The sequence below is a fragment of the Octodon degus genome, unplaced genomic scaffold (genome assembly GCF_000260255.1).
Source record: "Octodon degus isolate 3935 unplaced genomic scaffold, OctDeg1.0 scaffold00085, whole genome shotgun sequence".
Lineage (NCBI taxonomy): Eukaryota > Metazoa > Chordata > Mammalia > Rodentia > Octodontidae > Octodon > Octodon degus.
The window spans coordinates 2,508,631-2,529,758 of record NW_004524661.1 but is presented as its reverse complement, the minus strand read 5'-3'; the positions used below and the strand labels follow the sequence as shown (position 1 = coordinate 2,529,758).

At 37.9% G+C, this 21,128-nt stretch overlaps 2 protein-coding genes across 3 annotated transcripts in view; one reads left to right on the top strand and one right to left on the bottom strand.

Moving 5' to 3' along the window:
* The window catches only part of Rbl2 (RB transcriptional corepressor like 2), a 52,175-nt gene extending 31,322 nt beyond the window's left edge, over positions 1–20,853 (top strand). For both annotated transcript variants that reach the window (XM_023721757.1, XM_004637022.3), the window contains exons 15-22: positions 3,900–4,166; positions 4,318–4,595; positions 4,683–4,859; positions 9,962–10,033; positions 10,762–10,867; positions 11,409–11,614; positions 12,183–12,347; positions 19,408–20,853. In XM_023721757.1, the coding sequence (XP_023577525.1) occupies positions 3,900–4,166; positions 4,318–4,595; positions 4,683–4,859; positions 9,962–10,033; positions 10,762–10,867; positions 11,409–11,614; positions 12,183–12,347; positions 19,408–19,578 (1,442 nt within the window). In that variant the 3' untranslated portion in view covers positions 19,579–20,853. The remainder of the gene's footprint in view (positions 1–3,899; positions 4,167–4,317; positions 4,596–4,682; positions 4,860–9,961; positions 10,034–10,761; positions 10,868–11,408; positions 11,615–12,182; positions 12,348–19,407) is intronic.
* Aktip (AKT interacting protein) overlaps positions 19,664–21,128 on the bottom strand; it is an 11,989-nt gene continuing 10,524 nt past the window's right edge. The window contains exon 11 of the mRNA XM_004637057.2: positions 19,664–19,687. Coding sequence (XP_004637114.1) covers positions 19,664–19,687 — 24 coding nt within the window. The remainder of the gene's footprint in view (positions 19,688–21,128) is intronic.

Here is a 21,128-nt window from a genome sequence, read left to right as displayed (position 1 = left end):
AAAAAGAAGAAAAAACACAAGAAAATATATAAGATTGTGTGTGTGAGAGAGATAGAAACAGATAAGCATTCCTACCAAGCCAAAGCCTATCAGAGCAAGTATCTTTTCCGAAGGAAGGTGTATCATATATTAAATGTGATTCTTATTTTTTAAGTGTATGTTTATCTAAGAGCATACAAAAGGGTAGGGATGGAAAAACTAGATTGTTAGGAATTATTTGGGGTGATAGAATTCCTGGTAAATTCTCTAATGTTTTAGAGGCAAATATGTAGTACTTTCTAATCAGAACAAGTAGAAAAGCCTTTTAGACAGAGCTGCATGGTCTAATTAGCTACAGATAAAGACTAGGTTTCCTATACATTTGGTTTGTATTGTAAGCAGTTTCTCAGATGACCTTCCAGATACAAAGTTTCAATATCTACAACTCCTTTCATATTTCTTGTTTTGTTCTTCTTGGTGCTGGGAATAAACTCAGGGCCTTAAACATGCTAAGTACACATCTATCACTGAACCACACCTCCAGGCCTGCACCTACTTTTTAAAGACCAATTATATAAATCTGGAGGGTTCTGTATTGTTGAATGTCATTAAAGTATTTTTGTTTCTAGATTAGTGTTGTAATATAATTGAAAAGCAGTTGCTGAAGAAAAATCTGTTTAAAAGTCAAAAATCACTTTTTTAAAAAAATTTATGTATTTGGTATAGGGTCTCACTATGCAGCTCAGGCTTGTAGTGCTATTCCTGTTTCCAGCCTTCCCAGTGCTGGGATTACAGGTATGCACCTCCACACCTGGTCTTGGTGGCCAGCTCAGCATGCCCCAGGGGGTAGGGGTAGTGTGCAGGTCTGGGGATCAAACCCTGGTCCCTATGCTTGCCAAAGCAGATGCTTAGTCCACTGAGCTATCTCGCCAGCACTCAAAAATCACTCTTAAGTAGTGCATGATAAGTGAGTCATTGATCCATATGAAAATGTATTCATTTTTGAATTATTGAAACTGTCCTACCAATTTGATCTGAAACTGTCTCTTTGCTATGTTTATCAATAAAATTATAAGAAAAAAATTTGAATATATAACCATTAGATAAAAAAAGAAAAGAAAATATTCATTTTTGAAAGAGGAATTATAATGGTTTAATATTTTTCTGCTTCACATCTACTTGGAATTGTTCACAGATCTGTCAGCTGGTCTTTCTTAGTCCTACTTTAGTATAGTTTTTCCTCCCTAATCTATGGATTATTATTTGGTATTAAATTTCTTTTTGGGGGAGGGGATGATGGTGTTGGTGTGATGGGTCTTGAACCCTTGTGCATTGAGCTACATAGTCAGCCTTTTTTTTTAACCTTTATTTGCAGACAGAGTCTTGCTAAGTTCCTCAGATTGGTGGCCTGGAACTTGTGATCCTCCTGCCTCAGCCTTCTGAGTAGCTAGGATTATAGGCATGCAACTCCACTTTCTTGCTTTTTGGGTTTTTTTTTTTGGGGGGGATGGAGTTTAAAATGTTTTGTGGCTAGGAAGATAGCTCAGTGGCATAAGCACCTGCCTGACAAGCATAACATCCTGAGTTTGATCCCTGGTACAAAGTTTAAAAAAATTGGAAATAGGTAATGTTAATGGTTCTACAATATTATAGATGCTGCCAAGTTGTACACTTAAAAATGGTTAAAATGGCTATATATATATATATATGTATATATGTGTGTGTATATATATATATATATATGTATATATATAATTTTTTTAACTAGAATTTTAAAAAATCATTAAGGTAATATACCAAACACCATTGAATTATACAACTTTAATGGATGTGAACCATATATCAATAACCATATATCAACCATATTGATATATTAACCATATATCAATAAAACTTTTTAAAAATTATGGACTGGGCATGTTGGTATATATCTGTAATTCCAGCTACTTGGAAAGCTGAGTTAGGAAGATCATTGGTTAACCTGGGCAACTTAGACAGACTTTGCCTCAAAATAATTTTTAAAAAAGGCTGGGAGTATAGCTCAGTGTAGGATACTTGCCTACTGTGAACAAAGGCCTGGTTTAATCTCTAATATTGCAAAATAAAGCAAAACAGAAATACTAAGATTAGTTAAATCTAGACCATGTACGTCTACCTTGCTAAAGAACATTATTAAATTTTGATAATTTTCTATCTGTGGAAAAAGACAAAGGTGAAGTTTCATTAAAAACTGGAGCAATATGCTGCCCAATGATAGACAGTGCTACCTTGGCTCACAGAATTAATTTGTTCCACAGTTTTGGTAAAGATGGCCCTTTTTGTGTTTGTGTGGGAAAGATGGCTGCATTGTATTTGTTATCCATTGCAGAGTCTGCAGGCACAAACAAAATTTTGCCAAATGCTTGTGTGGTGGTATCTCAGTTGCTTTTCTCTTGTTGCTGGGACAAAATACCCAACACCCAAAATTAAGGAAGGAAAGGTTTATTTAGCTCACAGTTAGTGAAGGCTTTAGTCCATACTCCGCTGGCTCCAAGGCAGACTGGCACAAGGCAGAGGGAAGCAGTTTATGGCAGAAAACAGCAAAGAGCAAAGGGAGGAGATGCAGCTACAGATTCTAGCAAGCCTCTCCCTTCCTTCTGTGCTCACTGCGAAGACTGGAGGTCCTCTGAGGGAAGTGGCGTGGCTGTGAAGATCAGAGCTCCTCCAAGGAAGTGGAACTCTAAATCCTGCCTCAACTCCCTTTTATATCTTTTTTGTGCTCAGTCACTCTAGAGTGAGGAATCTCTGAGCCCATCCAGCCAAGCTTCCAACTTCTCAAGTTGACACAATGGTGTCAACCACTATAGGTGGTTTAACCAATAGTCAACTTGTAACACCCACCTGAACTGAAACAGGGTGGTGCTGGGTGTGGAAGGCCCACCTGAGGATTGTTGCCAGCCACATAAGAGCAGAACTGGAGGGGAAGACAGTGTTGTTGATTCTCCCAGAGAAGCTTGTCTCACTGATTTTCCTGATGAACTTGGCTGTTTTCATCACTGAAGGAGCTTGGGCCCTTGCTGAGTCTGAGAATGGCTGTGGTTCTCTTGAGGGGAGCTCTGGTCCTAACCTGGAATATCGCTTCCTAGCTCCAGTGCAGATTGTTCAGCTTACTGGGGAAGGTCCTGCTGGTGCAGACTTTCTAGCTTCTACCACTGACCTTTGGGCCTTCCTGGTGCAGATCCTTGAAGCTGACTTGCATGAGTTGGTTGCCCCAGGCTCTAGACCTCCACCTGGACTCATGCAGGACATTGCCATGGGATCCAGGCCTCAGCTGGATTGTTTGGGTCTGTAGCACATAGACAGATTTCCTAGTCTGTTGCATTTGACTCTTTGGGTAAATACTATAAGATAATCCTATAAATTATGTGTCCTGTGGTAAATCTTTTCCTTTATAAACTTTGACTGTAACAGCTTGTGTTTTTGAAACAAATTGTTTACAACAAAAGCATTTGTGAACTCAGGTACCATTATAATACCATTATGTCTCCTTATAAATAGTGGTTTTACAGGGAAATTATATCATATATGAAGTTAGAATTTGCATATGGTAAAAAATTATAGAAAAACAGAATAGTTCCTTATTGTTTTATGTGTGGTGCAGGGCTTCAGAATGCTAGGCAAGCAGTCTATTACTGAGCCAGATCCTCAGCTCTAAAATAACTCCTTAAATTGCTCTTCCATTACGAAGTCCTTGTAATAGTTAACAACAATGCCTAGGACAAGGTGGAGTGGAGAAAGAAGCACTGTGAGAGAAATAGAAATGTTTGCTTTTTAAGTCATGAACTATTTCAAACATTGGTTATTTTTGAATGTAAGACCTTGGATGGAAGTCAGACCTGTTGTCATGTGTTAAAGAGTTGTACAATCTGTTTTGATCTTAGGCATAACATCTCCAACCACACTGTATGATAGATACAGCTCCCCAACAGTCAGCACTACCAGAAGGCGGCTGTTTGAAAATGACAGCCCCTCTGATGGAGGGACACCTGGGCGCATTCCCTCACAACCCTTAGTCAATGCTGTCCCTGTGCAGAGTGTATCTGGAGAGGCAGTTTCTGTCACACCAGTTCCTGGACAGACATTGGTCACCATGGCAACAGCCACTGTCACAGCCAACAATGGACAAACAGTAACCATTCCTGTACAAGGTAAGGAAGACAGTTGGATATTGAGTTCTTCTGGCTGAAATGTGAATATGGGATAGAGGAGTTGGGGTGGGAGGGGACTTGAGAGAGATGGAGACCTCTCCCGGGACAGCCTCATTGTTATGTTCTGCATACCTCCACCAACAAACTGCAGGTATTGCCAATGAAAATGGAGGGATAACTTTCTTCCCAGTCCAAGTCAATGTCGGAGGGCAGGCACAAGCCGTGACAGGCTCCATTCAGCCCCTCAGTGCGCAGGCCCTGGCTGGAAGTCTGAGTTCTCAACAGGTCACAGGAACAACTTTGCAAGTCCCTGGTCAGGTGGCCATTCAGCAGATTTCCCCAGGCGGACAACAAAAACAAGGCCAGGCTTTCTCCAGCAGCAGTGTTAGACCCAAGACCACCAGCTCTTTATCACTTTTCTTTAGAAAGGTAATTCTTCATGTACCTTTACCAGAGAATGAACTTGCAAAAAGTAATCGTTAAGCAAAATATGAAATGTTCTTGTTTATCTGTTAGGTTTACCACTTAGCAGGTGTCCGCCTTCGGGATCTTTGTGCGAAACTAGATATTTCAGATGAACTGAGGAAAAAAATCTGGACCTGCTTTGAATTCTCCATGATTCAGTGTCCTGAACTTATGATTGATAGACATCTGGACCAGTTGTTAATGTGTGCCATTTATGTCATGGCAAAGGTGAGTATCATTCAGGTGGAAAAAGACAGAAGCAAAGGTGCTAATTCTTTTCATTTTATTTTTGTTTTTTGCTTTTGGTGACAGTGTCTCTATGTAGTTCAGACTGGGCTTGAACTCACTGTGAGCACAGACTGGTGTGGAACCTGCAGCAGTCCTCCCACCTCAGCCTCCCAAATGCTTCAATTATAGGCATGAGACCCCATATCAAATAGCCAAAGATGGTATTTCATTACTCAGAATATATTTGTTGTTTTGTTATTCTTTCATTTTACTTATAACCTGAGTCTGATATTACAGATGTGTGCCAGTATACCTCACCTACTCAGAACATTTTTAAACACCTTTAATGAAATATAATCCACCTATTTAGAATGTACAATTTACGGGCCAGGGAGATAGCTCAGTGGTATTAGCACCTGCCTGGCAAGTGGAAGGTCCTGAGTTCAATCTCTGGTACCAAAAACTAAATAAAATAAAAAAATATAATTTAGTGTATCGTAGTATGTGACAGTACATTATATAGTATTTTTATCTATTCATTAATTGATGGACAGTCAAATTTTTTCTGCTTTTTGGCTATTATGAATAATATTGCTATTAGATTTGTACATAAGCTTTTGTGTAGACACGTCTTTTTTTTTTTTAATTTTTTTTTTGTGTGTGTGTGTGTGTGTGTGTGTGTGTGTGGCCAGCTCAGCCCACCAGGGGGCGCGGCTGGCTGGCATGTGGTGCTGGGGGATTGAACCGTGGTCCCTGTGCTTTGCCAAGCTTGTTCCAAGTAGGCGCCCTAGACCACTGAGCCATCTCACCAGCCCCCTGTGTAGACACATCTTCTCATAATTTTAGGGTATATATTGGAGAATGATTAGTGGATCCTTGGTACCTATTTTTTACCATTTGAGGAACTGCCAGTCTATTTTCTAAAATACTATACCACTTCACATTCCCACCAACAACATAAGACAGTCTTAAGTTCACCAGTTTCTCAATACCTTTTATTATCTTTAAAAAAAAATTATTGAAGTGAAGCTCACATAACAAAGTTAACCATTTTAAAGTGAACAGTTCAGGGGCATTTAGTACATTTGCAGTGTTGTATGTTCAACACCTCTTTCTAGTTTCAGAACATTTCCATCCTTGCAAAATAAAGCCCTTTGTGCATTCAGTAATTTCTTCCCATTCTCCCTCTCACAGCCTCTGGGAACCAGCAGTCCATATATATACAACCAGTCTATATTCTTGTATCTAGTCTGAATAATCTTCTAAACTGGGTGGTACAGTACATAACCTTCTGTGTATGGTTTCTTTCACTTAAGATAATGTTTTCAGGGTATAGCCATTTTTTTCCTAACCTGTATCCATGTTTTGGTATCACTACTTGATTCCTTTTTATGGCTGAATGACATCCCCAGTATGGATGTATCAAATTTGTATGTCAGTTCACCCATTCATAGACATCTGGGCTGTTTCTAGCCTTTGACTATTGTAAATAGTACTTTCGTGAATATGGGTGTACAAGGACTTGTTTGGGTGCTTGTTTTTGGTTCTCTGGGTTTATGCCCAGGAGGTAAACTGCAGAGCCATATGGTAATTCTTTATATTACATTTTGAGGAATCATCATTCCATATTACTACTAGTAATGGAGTAACATTCCAATTTTGCTGTATCTTTGCCAAATTAGTTTACATGTTGTTTGTTGTAGTGTTTTAAGTTGTAGCCATACAGCTTTAACAGGTGAGTGGCATCTTGTAGTTTTGCTTAATGACTAGTGGTGTTGAGTATCTTTTGTTGGTTTTTAAAAAAAAAGTATTTAGTACAGGGTCTACAGGGTCTCACTGTACAGATCGGACTCATAGTGTCTCCTGTTTTCAGCCTCCCAAGCACTGGGATTACAGGTGCACACCTCCACACCCAGTCTTACTCACCCTCTCTGCATGCCTTGGGATGGGACTGGCACTGCATGTGGTGCTGGGGATTGAACCCTGATCTCTGCACTCTGCCTAAGCAGGCATTTTAGTCCGCTGAGCTATCCGGCTGGCCCTTGTTGGCTTTTCTTATCTGAGTTGAGTGTTGTTTTGCAATACTGGGGATTAAATCCAGGGCCTTGTTCAGAGCTATATTCCCCACTTAGTTTTGAGACAAGGATTGCTAAATTGCCCACTGTGGCCTTCACCTTGTAGTCCTGCTTTAGTCTCCCAGGGAGCTGGGCTTGCAAGTGTGCACCACCATACCAGACCTGTTATCTGAGTTTTTTATTCTAGTGAGTGTGAAGTGCTGTCTCATTGTGGTTTTGAATTGGATTTGCCTACTGATGTATCATCTTTTCATTTCTGTAGTGTCCATTTATATATTGTCCTTGGAGTAATACCTGTTCAAATATTTTGTTTTCCTATATTGGGTTGTCTATTTTTGAGTTGTTGGAGTTGTTTATGTATTTTGAACACAACTATTTGCCAGATTAATGAATTACAAATACTTTTCCTCCTTCTGTGTTTCATTTGATAGTTGCATTTGAAGCATAGAGGTTTTTAATTTTAATTACTTTGGACTTTTCATTTTTACTCACCCTTTTGGTGTCATATCTAAGAATCTAATGCCAGATCTGTGATCATAATGTTTATTCTTATGTTTTCTTAGTATTATAGTTAAGTCTTTGACCAACTTTGATTAAGTTTTTATACTGTATGAGATAGAAATATAATTTTTTGTTTCCTTGTCTTTTTGAGACAGGGTTTTGCTCTGCAGTTCAGGCTGGCCATGAACTTACTTTATAGCCCAGGCTGGTCTCAAACTCCCAGAGATCCTCCTGCTTCAGCCTCCAGAGTGCTGGGATTATAGGCATATGCTACCACATCCAGCCTATTTTCATTTTTTGTATGTAGCTTTCTGTTTGCCCCAGCACTGTTAAAAAACTATCTTTTCCCTATTGGATAATCTTAGCACCTTAGTGCAAAATTCTGTTCCCCCTTGACACATGGGTTTTTTGTTTTTATTACTTTGGTTTTTTGAGTCACAGTCTCACCGCATAGTTCGGGCTGACCTTGACCTCACTACGTAGTCCAGCTAGCCTCAAACTTGAGGTGATTCTCCTATGTCAGCTTCCCAAGTGCTAGGATTATAGGCATACACTACCTCGCCTGGTCACATGGATTTTATAATCCATTCATATGAAATATTATTGATATAACTATATTTCTATGATTTTACTTTGTTTTCTGTATGTGTTTTTTGTTTATTTATTTATTTATTTTTGGTACCAGAAATCAAACTGAGGACCTTGTGTTTGCCAGGCAGGGGCTTGTGCCACAGAGCTATATGCCCGCCTATATATCTTGTAGTTGTTTTAATTCTCCTTTGCAGCTTTCCTCTGCATTAAATTTTTTTAATGTAGAATTTTAGTAATAATTTAACTTGTTACCTTTGTATTTGCTCTAGGGCTTACCATAAATATTTTAATTTGTCAAAAATCAGCTTCTGAGTCATACTAACTAAATTCTATTGAGATGGAGAAGTGTCATGTTTCCTATTTTTTTCATTTTTTTAGTGATATTGTTATGAATGTTCCATCCATAAATCATATAAATCCAACAATACTTTATTATTATTACTTGATACAAATTTGACTTTTAAAGGAGCTGAGTGAAGACAGGAATGTTTATTTATAGCTTTTGTTATATTAACCTTATCATTTTGCGTCTCTTAATGATTCCTGTGGATTTAAGCTACCATCAAGAGAATTTCTTTTGCCCATAGTTTTGCTCCTGCCTACATCGTTTGTATTATTTTTGGCAAATATACTATTTCTTTATATAAATGTAATACTATTATACTTTTTTTTTTTTTTGTATTTTAGGGAAGGGTCTACAGGGTGTTCAGGGTCTCACTAATATATCAGACTTGTAGTGATTCGCCTGTTTACAGCCTCCAAAGAGCTGGGATTACAGGTGTGTGCCACCACGCCCAGTCTCAACTGCCATCTCAGTGCACCCCAGGGGCGGGGCTGGCATTGGAACCCCAGCCCCTGTCCCTGTTTACAGGTGCTTTAATCCATTGAGCTATTTGGCCAGCCCCCCATTATTATACTTTTATAAACACTTAAATACTAAATATAATGCCTTTATTTTAAAAAATTATATTATTCACACAAATTGAATAATGAGTTAAAGACATTTTCACACATGCATATGCCATATTTTGATCTTATTTTTCCCTGCCTGTTGCCCTGTATATAGTATATTTCTTTTTTTAAAAAATGTATTTATACAGGGTCTACAGTGTCTCACTACATAGATCACTCATAGTGATCCTCCTGTTTTTAGCCTCCCAAGCACTGGGATTATAGGCATGCACCACCACACCCAGTCTCATTCGATGTTTCAGTGTGTCTTGGGGGTGGGGCCAGCACAACATGCTGGGGATTGAACCCTGGTCCCTGCGCCTGTCTAAGCAGGTGCTTTAGTCTGCTGCGCTATCTGGCTGGCCCTATATAGTGTATTTCTGTTACAGTTCCAACAGTGCCTCATATATAGGCATGCTTAACTTGTATAGTTTGTGATGCAACTCAGCTTTTATTGGAGTTTCCCTGAAAATGAAATTATTTTTCCATTTACTTTCAAATGTTTCTTTGGCTTTCCTCCTCTGATGAGTTTTTCTTTTCTTTCTTTCTTTCTTTCTTTCTTTCTTTCTTTCTTTCTTTCTTTTTTTTTTTTGTTGTTGTTGTTTTGTTTTTTCAGTTTTTCATTTGTTATTACACTTTTTTACTCCAGGTCTTGGCTCACATACCTAGCTCTCTGTTCTTCCTGAACTTTAGATTTTCCTGAATAGATATCTCTTCATTTTTGTATGTCTGTAGGTTCATTTCCAAAGGATTTAAATTACTGCCTATTTATTTATTTATTTATTTATTTTTGTGGAGCCAGAGATTGAACTCAGGCCCTTGCGCTTGCCAGGCAAGCACTTATTCAACTGAGTTATCTCCACAGCCCCTGAATTACTGCTTTTTAAAATATAATTTCTACCACTTTCAGGAGAGAGCAGGTTCACTAAGAGACTCACACTGTTCCACTAGAAGTTTATCGCTGATCCTCTCATTTTCTGCCAGGTCACAAAAGAAGACAGGTCCTTCCAGAACATCATGCGCTGTTATAGGACTCAGCCACAGGCCAGGAGCCAGGTAACTACATTTTTGTCTGAGATGAAAGTGAAGTTTAAAGTCTGTGATGAGTACAAAGAAATTAACCACAGTTGGTTCTGCACTTTTTTTCCACGATAAACAAGTAAAATTATACAGGAAGTTGCTACTTTAATCTTTTGTCATTAACCACTTCTTGCTTTCTATGTCACCTTTCAGCTGAGTAAATGCACTTCTGTTTATTCAACCAAGATAATGTTAATTAAAATTTTAAATTCGTTTCCTTTGGTAGTTTTGGAGGGCTAGGGGGTCTCCCTATGTAGTTCAGGCTAGTTTTAAACTCATTATGTAGCCCAGTCTGCCCTTGAACTTTCAGTGACCTTCCTGCCTCAGCCTCCCAAGTGCTGGGATTACAGGTGTGCGTTGCCACGCCTTGCTGTACTTTAACTGTAATGTCATCCATTTGTCTCTGAAAGGCAAATTTGGTAGGTCTTTGAATGTGACTTAGAGTGACTTGGTTTGTGGTTAAGTAGTACTACTGCTCTGTAGTATTTTCGGCAGTCTGTAAAGCTAGACAGGCTGTAGTGTAAATCCCAGGTCAGTTATGAAGTAGCTGTTACAACTTTGGCTGCATTTCTTAATAGCTTCTGAGGAAGAAAACTACCATTATATAGGATTGTTATAAGAACCCAGGAACATATCAAGGCCTATCATCTAGGATGTGTCCAATAAATACTAGCCTCTGTCACCTTCTCACTGTCTCTTTTAAGGTATATAGAAGTGTTTTGATAAAAGGGAAAAGAAAAAGAAGAAATTCTGGCAGCAGTGATAGCAGAAGCCATCAGAATTCGCCAGCAGAACTAAACAAAGATAGAAGTAAGCAAGATCTTTATGAACTCTTATAAAACAAGATTAGGTTTAAAAAAATTTGAAGGCCTACACCACTAAGCATTATTAAATGAAATAACCACTACATAAAGTGTTTTATTGGCAAAGACATTGCTGGAGCAGTAAATCCAATGCTAAATTTAGTGGCAAAGCTGTCCTTCATTCCACAGCTTGGAGGTACATAGTGCCTAACATTTTTCTCTAGGGGAAATCACAGAAAGTTTGAGGCAGGAATCTGCTGGCCTAACTTCTATGTTGTAGAAATGCTATCCCTAGTTGCTGCTTAGGGCCCAGAAAATGTGGTGTAACTTCCTAATGGAAACTATTCAGGAAACGCTTGCTCGGATTAGAGCATAGGAGTTCAGTTATTAATAATCTGTCTGACCTTTGACTACTTTGTACAAAGAAGAGAGTAGCCACTTAGTGCCAATGATAAGTAGCACAGATAGCTTTTTCTGACTGAATTTTCTTTTTTATAATTGTACTGGCAATTTTTGTGACTTAATACCCTTTCTTCCTCTGGCTGCAGCCAGTAGAGACTCCAGCCCCGTCATGAGGTCCAGCAGCACTTTGCCCGTTCCACAGCCTAGCAGTGCCCCTCCAACACCTACTCGTCTCATGGGTGCCAACAGTGACATGGAGGAGGAGGAGAGAGGAGACCTCATTCAGTTCTACAACAACATCTACATAAAGCAAATCAAAACATTTGCCCTCAAGTACTCACAGGCAAATGTAGTATGTTTGACAGGGATTATTTCATTCTTTTTTCATTCCTGAAGATAAGGAATCAATTATATTTGTTATGTTCTCTATATAAACTAGATTTACAAAATAATTATTTTATTAAGTAAACCTGAGGAAGGTTCAAATGGAAATAATTTGCCTAATAACCAAATCTCTGTTGTTGCTAAGCATTAAGAGTAATTTGGATTTGGATTTCCTATATGTACTACCAGAGACAGCTACATTAATTCACATCATTCAGTACTTAAGACTGGTGGTGACACTACAAACTATTTCATTTTCTCTTATTTCTGGTATATAAAATAGGAACAGAGTAGTTTTTAGCTTATAGGATTGTAGCTGGGAGTAAATGACGTATTAGAAAATGCTTAAAACAATGACACAGACTAAGCACTTAATGTTTAGTTTTAGGTTTTTTTTAGGTTTGTTCACTATTGCTAATTTATCTGTTTACTTTCATGAAACTGTTTATATTTTAACTCAATAAAATACTATGTTTTCAATAAATATATCTTTTTAGCAATTTTTTTCTTAAAATGACTGGTTTTGTTTTTAACAGATGGATGCTCCTCCACTCTCTCCATATCCATTTGTAAGAACAGGCTCCCCTCGCCGAGTACAGCTGTCTCAAAATCATCCTGTCTACATTTCCCCACATAAAAATGAAACAATGCTTTCTCCTAGAGAAAAGATCTTTTACTACTTCAGCAACAGTCCATCAAAGGTGAGACTAACATTAGTTTTAGCCTTCATTACTCCAAAAATGCTTTAGGATGGTACCAATAGGGTTTGTGTTAAGCCTATGCACACGCTGGAGTGGAGGGAACTGCTGGGGAGTGGGCCAGTAAGTCCCAGTGAAGTAAAAAACAGGGTTGGTTGGTGTGATTTTTGAGAACATTCGAGTTGGAAATAGGGCAAGGAATGTGATTTACTTTTATCCCCTCATTTTCTATTTGTGCATTTTGAACCTTCTACAGTAAATCTGAAGAGTGGTTTTTATTTGTAAAATTAAACTTTTCCAAAGGAACAGAAAATTTGGATCCCAAAACAGATCACCAAGTTGCTGCTGTTTCTGGGACAGGGTGTGTCTGTCCTGTGGACTCTTTCTCTAAATGGAGAAACAGAGATTGCAGGGTGACAGTCATAGGAGCATAGGTTTATGTAGTAGCAGCTATCTCACCCTCATAAGAAGGGTGAAAAGCCTGAATGAGGTTTAAGGTGGAAAGTTGGAAACCTTGAAACTTGGCAAGCTGTGTGGTGGTATACGGCCTGTAATCCTGGTTACTTGAGAGGACTGCTAAATTCAAGGCCACTCTGCTCAAAATAAAAAGGGCTGAAGATATAGCTAAGTACTAAGACTCTGAGTTCAATCCCCAGGACCTGTTTTTTTTTGTTTTTTTTTTTTTAAAAAAACCTAAACAACTGAGAAGTGGGAGTACATTCACGCAGTGGCAGAGAGAAAACCTCCACGTGACAGTTAAGCCTAGATCACTGGGAATAACTTAGAAGCAGTAGAGGATGGAGGAGGTACCACTTGGGAGAACATACAGATAACATGATCTTTTGTTTGGGGTGGCTTTTTCTGTGGTGCTGGGGATTGAAACCAGGTCTTTGTGCATGCAAGGCAAGGGCTTTACCACTGAGCCCCAGCCCCAGCCTGAGACATGATCTTTGATTGGAATCTTGCACAGGAGAGCACAGCTACACAGGACATTGGTGGGATAATTTGGAAAATTTTAAATTTCTTGAGCATTGATGCAACTGGATTATGTGGGAGACTATGCTTAAAGTAGTCAGAGATAAAATGTCCCACTATCATTAAATTGTCAACAATTTAATTCTGAATGGTTCAGTTAGAAAAAATATATATGTAAGAACAACAAATACACTATTCTTTGAACTCTTCTGTAGGCTTAGAATCTTTTTTGGGGGAAAGGCTGTGGGGAGGTACTAGGGATTGAAGCCAGGGCCTTCAACATGGTAAAGCAAGTGCTCTAGAACTAGAAATTTTTAAAGACTGGAATAAATTAAGCTATATCAACCTTTCTGAATAGAAAGGCTATTTAAAAGGTACAATTTTTTTGAAACATTACATAAATTTAGTTTAATTACAGTGATAGTCTCAGTGGGATTAATTATAAAACCTAGAGAAAATTGGTAAGAGTAGTCCCCAGAAGCAATTGAAGTGGGAGGAAATGCTAACATTTCCTATACAATTAAACGCTTAACCTTACAACTAAATAAACTGCAATTAAAAAGTTAAATGAAAAAAATCATAAAAATAGATATATTGCTGTTTGCACAGAGCAAGAAGAGTCTAAATATAAAAGCATACAAATATTAGACAAAAGAGATGACCTGTAATCATAGTACTCAATTCAGAAGGAAGTAAGAGCCAAGTGTGGTTGTGCACATCTCTAATCCCAGCATTTTGGAGGTTGAGGGCAGGATGATGGTGAGTTAGAGGCCCACCAGGTCTACAAAGTCACCATGGACTACACTATAAGACCAGTCTCAAAAAAAAGGAAAAAAAAAAGAAAAAGAAATATGGAGAAAGAGTAAACTAATGGCTGTGAAAATATGTGGTCTAACTACACCAATTGAAAGACAGAATTGTCAGCCTGGATAAAAGAGATCATACTGTATGCTGCTCCCAAATAGTTTTAAAAGTAAAGACACAAATAATTTAAAGGATGCCAACACAAATGCCCATTAACTGATGAATAAATAAAATGTATAGCCTCCCAATGGAATATGAATGAAATGCTGGTAAATGCTGTAGTGTGGATGAACCTTGAAAACATGGTGAAAGCAGCCAGTCCCGAAAAGCTACATATCATATGATCCCATTTATGTGAAATATCCAGAATGGGGCCACTATAAAGAGGCAGAAAGATTAATGTAGGTTGCCTAATGGAGAATACAGTTTTTCCTAATGGAGAAGTAGTTACGTTCTGGGGTAATAGGAGCATGAAAATTGAATGTGGTGATGGTTGCTTAACTCTGGAAACACACCAAAAGCCATCTAGCAGTACATTTTAAATGAATGAATTCTATAGTTTGTGATTAAATGTCAAGAGTTTTAAACGTTAAAGGATGGGCCAAGTATGATGGTACACGCCTGTACTCTGAGCACCAAGAAGTGGAAGCAGGAGCATTGTGAGTTTGAGTACAGCTGTGGGCAACTTAGTGAGACTCTGATTCAAAATAAAAATACAGAGGGCTGGGAAGTAGCTCAGAGCAAAGGGTCATGGGTTCAATATTCAGCACCCCCCCCCACACCCACAAGTTAAAGGATGGAAAAAGAGCAGGCTAGCCCTCATCAAATGGTGGAGTAGCTATATTAATATTAAAAGATTTCAGAGCAAAGAATAGTATCAGTGATAGAAATTAACTTCCTAATGACAGTGAGGATATAAAATCATAAATAAAATGTTCATAGTGAAAAAGTTCAACATAATTAATAAAGGCAGTAGGTAGAGAAAATCAGTAAGGATACAAAAAATCATTATTTTCAAACAGATCAACTGGCATTAATAGAACACATCAGCAGCATCAACTGCACATGGAATGTTTATAAACAGACCACATTCTGGACCATAAGAAAGTCTCAATTTTTTTTTTTTTTTTGGTGGAACCGGGGATTGAACTCAGGCCCTTGTGCTTGCCAGGGAAGCACTTATTCTACTGAGCCATCTCCCTGGCCCCCTTCAATTTATTTTTAGTAGTGCTGAGGGTGAAACCTAGAACCTCAAACGTACTAGACAAGAACTGTGCCACTGGGCTACATCTCCTGCCTGCTCAAGATATACTGAAAAATTCAAATAATGCATTTTTTCTGGCTAGAGTGGCATTAAATCAGAAATCATTATAGAAGTAATAACTGGGAAATCTAAACTTTGGAAACTTATTCACAGATTTCTGTGAGTAAAGACCACATTATTTGAGAAATTAATGTGTGAACTAAGGAAAACACAAAATATTAAAACTTGTGAGATGCAGTAAAAGTAATGCTAAAAAGGAGATTTATGAGAAAGAGGAAAAGTCTCAAATTAGTGGCTGCAGATGTTGGTGTAAGAAGCTGGAAAAAACTCAGGAATCACTTTAAATATAAGAGAGAAAGTGGGGGAAAAAACCCGAAAGACAACAGGTAGGTTTTTGGAGAAAATATGAAAATATTGATATATCTCTTTTCTAGACTTGCAGGAAAATGAAAGAAATAATACATTTCCAATATACACTAAAAGTATGTTGAGTGTTAAGCAACAACTTTATGCTAATAAATATATGACAGCACAGATGAAATGGATAAATTCCCTTAAAGACTCACACCCATAAAAGTTACTGGAGGGCCCGCCAAATAGCTCAGCAGATTAAAGCGCCTGCTTAGGTAGAAGCAGTCTCCAGGTTCGATCCCCACTGGCCCCGCCCCCAGCCTGTGCTGAGCCGGCAATGGACACTGGGCACAGTGGGGCACACCTGTAATCCTAGCACTTGGGAGGCTGAAAACAAGAGAATCATTACGAGTTCGATCTACATAGTGAGACCCTTGTAGACCCTGTCCTAACATCCAAAAAAAAAAAAAAAGTTACTGGAGAAGTAGCCCTGTATCTATGAAAGAAATTAGTTTAAAAATCACCTGTCCAAAAAAAACTATAAATATAATTTGCTTTACTAGTAAATTCTGCCAAGTGATTATAAAGAAATAATGGCAGGTCTATAACAAACTCTTAAAAAAAATCATCTTAGTTGAAGGAAAAGCTTCAACTAAAAGCTTCAACAAAATCCAGTATTCACTGGTGTACAGCTACTCTTAAGACAATTTGCTAATGAGCACTTGCCAGAGTACTGTTATCTGTAAGGGTGAAAGACTGAATGCCTTCCCTCTATAATCAGCAATAAGGGAAGGGTGTCCCCTCACTTCCTTTCAACACTGTAGTGAGTTCCTACTGTACGCAATAAGGCAAGCTACAGAAGGCATGTGGTGTACACAGAAAAATCTCCAGAAAGTTCTTGGAACCAATAAAGACAATGGGGGAAATATTTAGTGTATAAATTACTAGCATCCAGATCAGTGGTTTTTAATCCTACCTCCACAGTGTCACCACTTTTGGAAAATTTGAAAAGAATTTCTGCGACAGAATTTTGCATTTCAACAGGAAATAATTAGCAATTATGAGACTCTTGGTAAGAGGATCTGTCATGATTTAGTAAGTGCTAGCTCAGACTAAGGGAGAGCCTTACAAAGTGAGTAGATTGGGACAATAACCAACCTATAATAAACTAATATTCTTCCTACCAGGACAGAAGAATCATCAAGCATCACAGAAGGTTAATTAAGATGGTGACGCTGTTAGTGATGCTATAAGATCAATTTCAGCAGATTGGTACACTTCTTGAAAAATACACTATAGTAGTATTGACTATAGTATTGAACTGTTAGGGGGAAATAATACATCAGTGGGGACAAGCGTGTGATAGAGAAATACTATAAGAACTATAATTTTTTTTTTTTTGTATTTTAGGGAAGGGTCTACAGGGTGTTCAGGGTCTCACTACTAGACTGGACTCGTAGTGACCCACCTGTTTACAGCCTCCCAAGAGCTGGGATTACAGGAGTGCATCACCACACCCAGTCTCAACTGCCGTCTCAGTGTGCCCCAGGGGGCGGGGCTGGCACAGCAGGTCCAGGGATCACCCCCCCCCCCAGCCCCCTGCGCCTGCTTGAAGGCACTTTAATCCATTGACCTATTTGGCCGGCCCAAGAACTATAATCTTGATAGAACCATATAGACTGGTATGAGGAGACTCCAGACAGTATTGACTATACAGATATTCCAAACAGAATATAAATCTCTTTTTTGCTTTAGCACTGAATGTTGTCCAAGCTTGCTTTGAACTTATGTACCTCCTGCCTTGGCCTCCTGAGCAGTCAGGATTAAAAATAGGCCTGGCTACTCCCACTTTTATTTGTTTTAAACCCAATCAAAATAGTATTAGCAGAAAGATACATACAAACCATCCCTTGTTCAGTGGAAGAATAATATTATTGTTTATGATTAGGAGTTGTGGCTAAAGTCCAGGTATTTTTTTTTAGAATAGGACTTTATGAATGTTTAAGCTAATAGATATATATTTTTAAAAAACTATGTGTAAAATAATATATATATTATATATACATAATAAACATCCTAGGGCTAGGGATATAGCTCAGTAGCACAAGTACCTACCTGGCAAACACAAGGTCCTGAATTTGATTCCCAGTACCAAAAAAAAATAAACACCCCAATGTGCTTATATATCAAATACTGATTTACTTATATATTAAAAGGTTTCTAATTATAGACTAAATATTAATGTTATATAATTTGTTATAAACATTTATACAATTAATGTAGTCATAGTGAATAATATAAGGAATATTCAAGCTGAGGGACTAGAGAGACAGCAAATATAGAACAGACTTTATAGCACAGCAAAGTAGAGAGTGAGTCAAAGGAAGATTATTTTACTTCTTTGGTACTAGGCATTGGACTCAAGGCCTTGTGCACGCTGTGCTAGGGCTCTACCACTGGGCCACATCCCCAAAGGAAGCTTTCTGATGATAGTTAAGATTAGTGAAAGTCCATACACGGACAAAAACAGACATTGGTGATTTTACTTAAAAAAGAAGGGTTGTTTACTATTTCAAAGAATAAAAATGATGAAGTGAGTAAAGTGTCAAGGGTATGTTAAAAATAACTTAGGGGCTGGGAAATAAATGGGTTATATAAATCAGTAAGGCTCCCAAAATTGTTGAAGTATACTGATGAGCATATGGATTCATTATACCTGATTGTCTACCTTTGTATGTTTGAAATTTACTAACCTAAAAATATGTGAATATTCTTTGAGGAAGTACATGAAATAAAAATTTTAGGGCTGGCGAGATGGCTCAGTGGTCTAAAGCACCTACTTAGAACAAGCGTAGCAAAGCACAGGGACCACGGTTCAATCCCCCAGCACCACATGCCAGCCAGCCCCGCCCCCTGGTGGGCTGAGCTGGCCACACACACACACACACACACACACACACATACAACTAAATAAATAAATAAAATTAAAAAAAAATTTTAACCAACAAGCTATAAGAAAATCTAAGAAAAGACTTTTGGGACTCTGGAGAAAACAATGCTGAACGTCCTAAGAAGCTCTGTCTCCTACTTTGTGGCATTCCCTGGGGTTCCTCATGTGAACAGTGAACTGAGAAAATAATCTGAGTAACTTTTCTCAGTTCTCCAAAGGATAACACATAACTAGCTAGCACCAATTTATTACCTACCATGGATGTGTTAGCAGATTGAGCCTTATTTCTCTAATGAAAAGCTGGGGAGAAAGGCTGCTAAAAACCACCAGTAACAACATTGTTCTGAATACAAGGGCATATTACTAAAAAAAAAAAAGCATGCAGTTTTAAAGAAAAGAAGATGGACATCTTATCTAAATGATTCAGTTGTAGCACAGCCATGTGATGCTGTATAGCTATCATAAAAATATCTACTAATGTGTGAACTCACACACTGTAGAAATGTAGCAAAATCACCTTGAAGCTTGATAAGCCTGTAAAAACTCTAGCCCTACCCAAAGAATCATCATTCTCAGCCATCTGAGATGTACAGAATTGTGTCACTTTTCTCTGAAAAGTTGTTCAGATAAACTGATAAGCTCATTTGAGATTCTTTAATATATACTGTGCTGTATGCATTAGCATTTGAAGTCTTTATGTCTATTTTTCCCCACCACAGAGACTGAGAGAAATTAACAGTATGATTCGGACAGGAGAAACTCCAACTAAAAAGAGAGGGATTATTTTGGAAGATGGAAGTGAATCACCTGCAAAAAGAATTTGTCCTGAAAATCATTCTGCCTTATTACGCCGTCTCCAAGACGTAGCTAATGACCGAGGTTCCCACTGAGGTTAGTTCCTGGTACTGAAACTGTCTTTTTACAAACTGTTTAGCAGCATCATTTAATGCATGCTACATGATGGAGCCCCTTTCCTTAATGCAGCCAGTTAATCAGAGCCTGTTAAAAACAGGAAAAGACATTTTTATGGGTACTTACTCCTTCCAATATCCTTAGGATATTTTTATACACCTCAACTGCCTTTTCCTCTCCCATTTAGCACTTATTATCAACACTGCTCAGAACTCTAGTTTCTAACTCTTTGACAAAGCTTTTATAAGTATTATAGAGAACAAAATGTACTCAAATATGAGGTCTCTGTTGACATGTTTCAGGAGAGGAACTGTATTTCACATTCATTCCGACCTGTCCACAGCCAGCTCTATTAATGAAAAGTAAAACAAAACTTAGGTATTTTGTCCTAAAACACTTGGGAGTGTTATTTTGCTTTCACAAAAGGAGATAGCCCAGACTTGGAGGTTCCAAGTCACTAGCTTCTCTCCTATTCCCGTGCACTTCTTCCCTTTCCCTAGTAGACGTGGTGTGGTGTGAAACGTGCTGATTCTTCAGTTGTGCAATGTCTGAATGAACCCGTGTAAGTGGCAGCACTTTAGGGCCATAAAACGCATGATTTTGTAACCCAGATTTTGCTGTATATTTGTGATGGCACTTTCTACAATGTGAAGTTTATAAAGTACAAAACTTCTAGGCTAAACAGCCAATGTTTTCTTTAATGCTTTTGTACTTTTTAAAAACTGTTAATGCCCTGGTAGCCATGCTTTGGGCATGTGTTTTAGATTCTCCAGTTTTTGTTGTTATATAGGAATCAGCTGGCAAAGAAAAGACTTAAATCAGGTTGAATTTAAGGCATTAATATGAAAAATTATGGCCTCCTGAGGAGGTATACAAAAGACGTGAGGTATCTTTGGGCATATTCCTGGCAGTTTAAAAAATAGGTGGGAGACTTTAGATCTTTATTAGTACATAGTACCATTTATATAAATTAGAAAATGTTATTTGACAGCTATTGAATTATCTATACATACCTTTATTAATCACTACTGTTCCAGCAGTTTTAAAATTGAATTAATCTTATTAGGGAGAAAATTCAACTGTAAATTGAATCAGTATAAACAAAGTTACTAGGTAACTTCATATTGCTCTGAAAGAAACATGGAACTTACACTATTCAATTAGAATAGTGTTCTGCAAAAATATTTATAAAACCTCTCAAGATACTGCTACTGTAATTTTATATGAAAATAAATGTATTTTTCAATAAATCATTTATAAATTAGTCTTTGTTTAGTTATAATGGCAAACGGTAGTTTCCTGAGTACATAAATGACAAAGAACAATCATTTATTGGTTTATTTTGTCTCTACTAAACATATTAGTCATTCATCATTTAAATATCTGACTTCATTAGAAACCATTTTAACATTTTTTTCTCCCTCCTGCCATAAAAATACAGTAAGTAATTTTCTTTTTTAAAAAAGCAACTATGAACAGCGTTCTGGTTTCCTCTCATTCTTCCGTTTCGTAGAGACAGCAGTTTGTA